At 35.7% G+C, this 4056-nt stretch overlaps 1 protein-coding gene across 1 annotated transcript; it reads right to left on the bottom strand.

The window, feature by feature from the left end:
- Window positions 1-2502: 2502 nt before the first annotated feature.
- Window positions 2503-3431, bottom strand: LOC112409250 (olfactory receptor 5K1-like). The gene is given in 2 exon segments (XM_024759239.1): window positions 2503-2666; window positions 2669-3431. Coding segments are annotated over 2 exon segments (927 nt in total).
- Between the last annotated feature and the right edge of the window lie 625 nt (window positions 3432-4056).

The following is a 4056-nucleotide window of genomic DNA, read 5'->3' as shown; positions in this document are numbered from 1 at the left end:
TGATCATGTAATTTTTCTTCTTTAGCCAGTTGATGTAAAATATTACATTAATTCTTTTTTGAATATTGAGCCAGCCTTGCATACCTGCAATAAATTCCACTTGGTCATGGTGCATAGGCTTTATATACATTGTTAGATTCACTTTGCTAATATTTTGTTGAGAATTTTTGCATCTATGTTTATGAGAGATATTTGTCTGTAGTTTTCTTATATTGTCTTTGGTTTCGTTTTAGAGTAATGCTGGCTTTATAGAATGAGTTAGAAAGTATTCCCTTTGCCTCTATCTTCAGAAAAAAATTGTAGGGAATTGGTATAATTTCTTCCTTAAATGTTTTGTAGAATTTATCAGTTGAACTTATCTGGGCCTGGTACTTTTTGTTTTGGAAGGTTATTAATCATTGATTCAATTTCTTTAATAGGTATACGCTTTTTAGATTGTCTATTTTTTTTTGTATGAGTTTTGGCAGATTGTGTTTTTCAAGGAATTGGTCCATTTCATCCAGATTATCAAATTTATGGGCATAGAGTTGTTCATAATATTCCCTTATTATCCTTTTTTTTTTTTTTGCGGTAGGCGGGCCTCTCACTGCTGTGGACCCTCCCGTCATGGAGCACAGGCTCCGGATGCGCAGGCTCAGCGGCCATGGCTCACGGGCCCAGCCGCTCCGCGGCTTGTGGGATCTTCCCAGACCGGGGCATGAACCCGTGTCCCCTGCATCGGCAGGCGGCCTCTCAACCACTGCGCCACCAGGGAAGCCCCCTTATTATCCTTTTAATGTCCAAAATATGTTTGATTTTTAAGAGTTTGTATAGTTAACCACTAAGTATTTCCTTAAGAAATATTTTAAAACATATTGTCTGTGTCATTATAGAGTCATAAAGAAAATTGTTACATATATTTTTTAAAATTTCTTTAATTTTTTAAAATTTTATTTTATATTGGAGTATAGTTGATTATGCTATATTTTTAAAAAACTATCTTTAAAATTCAGTTTTCTGAAGTTTTGAAAATTGTTTATCCATTAACTATAAGATCCGTGGAATATTAGTAAATTTTTGCTGAAACAAGTACAGTGTAAATATTTGTAGCAAAATGTAACCTTTTCTACTTGTGACTTGTGAGCTATACAAGATGGAACTAAGTTATGACTGTATCTGTTAAGTATTTATACATGAAATATTTTGAATAAATATAGTCACTATACTATGTTATATTGTATATTTATGTTGTTTTGTTTAATAGCATATTTCCTCTCCTACTTCATATATCCAGTTTTGATGCTACAGACATATTAATAAACATTTTTTCAAGTAATGAATGAACCCGATCCCATTAACAAGTTTACCTTCTTTGAAAAAAATGGGGAAATCATATCTTTATTTAGTCAAAAATTTATTTTAATAAAAAATTAATGAAAACTTCAAATTAATAGAAATAATTTATGATACCAATTTTAAATTTCTGAAAGACATACAAGACTCGGGCATGTCCAAGGTTACCGTGAAACTATTAGTTTCAAGTTTATACCCTCAAACATCTCTCCAATTCTCCCATCCCCCTGCCCCTAGTAACCACGATTTTACCCTATTTTTATGAGTTTGGCTTTTTTATTTTTTTTGTGGTATGTGGGCCTCTCACTGTTGTGGCCTCTCCCGTTGCAGAGCACAGGCTCCGGACGCGCAGGCTCAGCAGCCATGGCTCATGGGCCCAGCCACTCTGCGGCTTGTGGGATCTTCCCGGACCGGGGCACGAACCCGTGTCCTCTGCATCGGCAGGAGGCCTCTCAACCACTGCGCCACCAGGGAAGCCCGACATTCCATCTTTAATTACGCAACTCCATAGGAAATTCAACTTGGAAATATAACATTCACTTTTATTTCACACCTTTGTTTCCTAACTGCCTCTATTCTAACTACAATGTCCTTCAAAATGCTATTAAAAGTAATTCCTCAAAATTCACTTGCCTCAGCTTTGTCACTCATGGTTGTAAGTGATTTCATTGGTTGAAGGTTCATATACCCTTAAACCCTTTTAGCATAACTGGAGTGCTCATGCTCCAAACTATTAATGTGGGCTGGCTATTAATGCGTAATCGGATTTTCCTTTATACTTGAAATTGCTAATTTTGTTGGTTTTCTTCCTTTTCTTTTCCTCAGTCTGACAATTTAAAAACATTTTTCAGTTTTACTGAGATATAATTGTTTTTCTTTTGGGTGCTGATATCCCCCGATGCTGACACAATCCATGACCTTGGCAGCATACTGTGTTTTTCTTGAATTATTTCAAAATTTGGTTTTGATTTTTGTTAATTTGAATTAAGATTTAGTATAATTTTCTCCTTCTTGTATATTTTCTCCCTTATGTACTGCTACTTAAATTGAATGCATTATGATATGTTTTAATATTTTACATACAATTTGTGCATTTTCTCTGTGTAATTTCACTTAGAAGTTTTTTTTTTCTGCATTTAAGTCATTAAGGTACAGTAGACCCCATTTGTTTCAAATTTTTTTCTTCAGAATTTTCCTCAAAACAATTATTACTTCCTTATTTCTCAGGCTACAAATAAAAGGGTTTAGTAAAGGAACTACTTCTGTAAACACAATAGCAGCTGGTATATCTTTATCCCATTCTTCAAGCAAATTTGGTCTAATGTACATGAAAAAAGAGATCCATAAAATAATGAAACTGACAAAAAGTGGGATGCACAGCTAGAAAAGGCTTTGACCCTTCCCTCTTTGGATTTCATTTTGAAAATAGTAAAGAGAATGTAGAGATAAGATATTAAGACACTACCTATTGTGAAGACTTGAATTGAGCCTGAAAAGATAAACAGTACCAGTTCATTGACATAAGGGTCAACACAGGAGAGCCTATATAAAGGAAGAATATCACAATAAAAGTGTTTGATGTGATTTGATCCACAGAAAACTAACCTAAATAGAAGCCCTATATGAATCATAGAACGCAGGTTTCCAGCTATGTAAGCCTCTGTGGTCATCTGAATGCAGAGTTCCTTTGACATCCTGGTATGGTACTGCAGAGGGCTGCATATGGCCATATAGTGATCATAGGCCATTACCACCAGAAGAAAGCAGTCTGCAGTTTCAACAGTGCAAAGATAATAAAATTGTGCCATGCATTCATAGAGGGAAACCGTTCTGTTTTCAGAAAAGAAGTTCCTTAACATCTTAGGAGTAATGGCACAGGCACAGCAAGAATCCACGAGAGCGGGGTTGCCCAGAAAGGTGTACATTGGTGTGAAAAGATGATGCTTTTTTGAAATCAGTATCACCAGGCCAAGATTCCCCACCATGGTGATCAGATACATGGCAAAGAACACCACAAACAGAAGGGTCTTCAGCTCTGGGTAGTCTGTAAATCCTGTGAGGATAAACTCATGTTTTACAGTATGATTTTCTTTAGCCATTCCTGACTCTGCTGTTGAGAAAAAGTTGTGGAGAAATGAGATACTAATTTATAATATGCCCAATTCAACTCTTGAGCTCTCTCTGGCCCAGAAGGACGAGGAACATCTTCCATAATGCCTTCACAAGTCACGTGGATTTTGGTGTATGCCCATTTCTCTGGGCGTATCAATCTCCAGGAGCTCTTAATTTTTAAGCTAGTTATTTAACATTTTCCCAGCATATTTTCAAGAGAAAACATCTGATTAGATGCACAAAGATGGCTTTTGAGGTCTTGAGAGGAATATTCAGTGCAAGGATTAGCTAAAGCTGATTCATAATTTAGGTGTCAGCAATTGGTATCAATGTTCCCAATTTCAGTGACAGTATCTGTACAGATTAACAGTGTTGTTTGAAAGACTATTTTTGTACACCCATGTTCATAGAAACATTATTCAGGATAGTCATAGGTAGAAACAACCCAACTCTCCACTGCTGGATGAATGAATGAACAAAATGTGGTATAGACAAAAAGTGGAATATTATTCAGCCTTAGAAAGGAATGACATTCTGACACATGTTAAAACATGGGTGAAATTTGATGACTTTATGCTAAGTGAAATAAGCTAGGCATAAAAGGACAAATAT

The sequence above is a fragment of the Neophocaena asiaeorientalis genome, unplaced genomic scaffold, assembly GCF_003031525.2.
Source record: "Neophocaena asiaeorientalis asiaeorientalis breed wild unplaced genomic scaffold, Neophocaena_asiaeorientalis_V1.1 scaffold197, whole genome shotgun sequence".
Lineage (NCBI taxonomy): Eukaryota > Metazoa > Chordata > Mammalia > Artiodactyla > Phocoenidae > Neophocaena > Neophocaena asiaeorientalis.
This window is presented reverse-complemented; position numbering and strand designations above follow the sequence as displayed.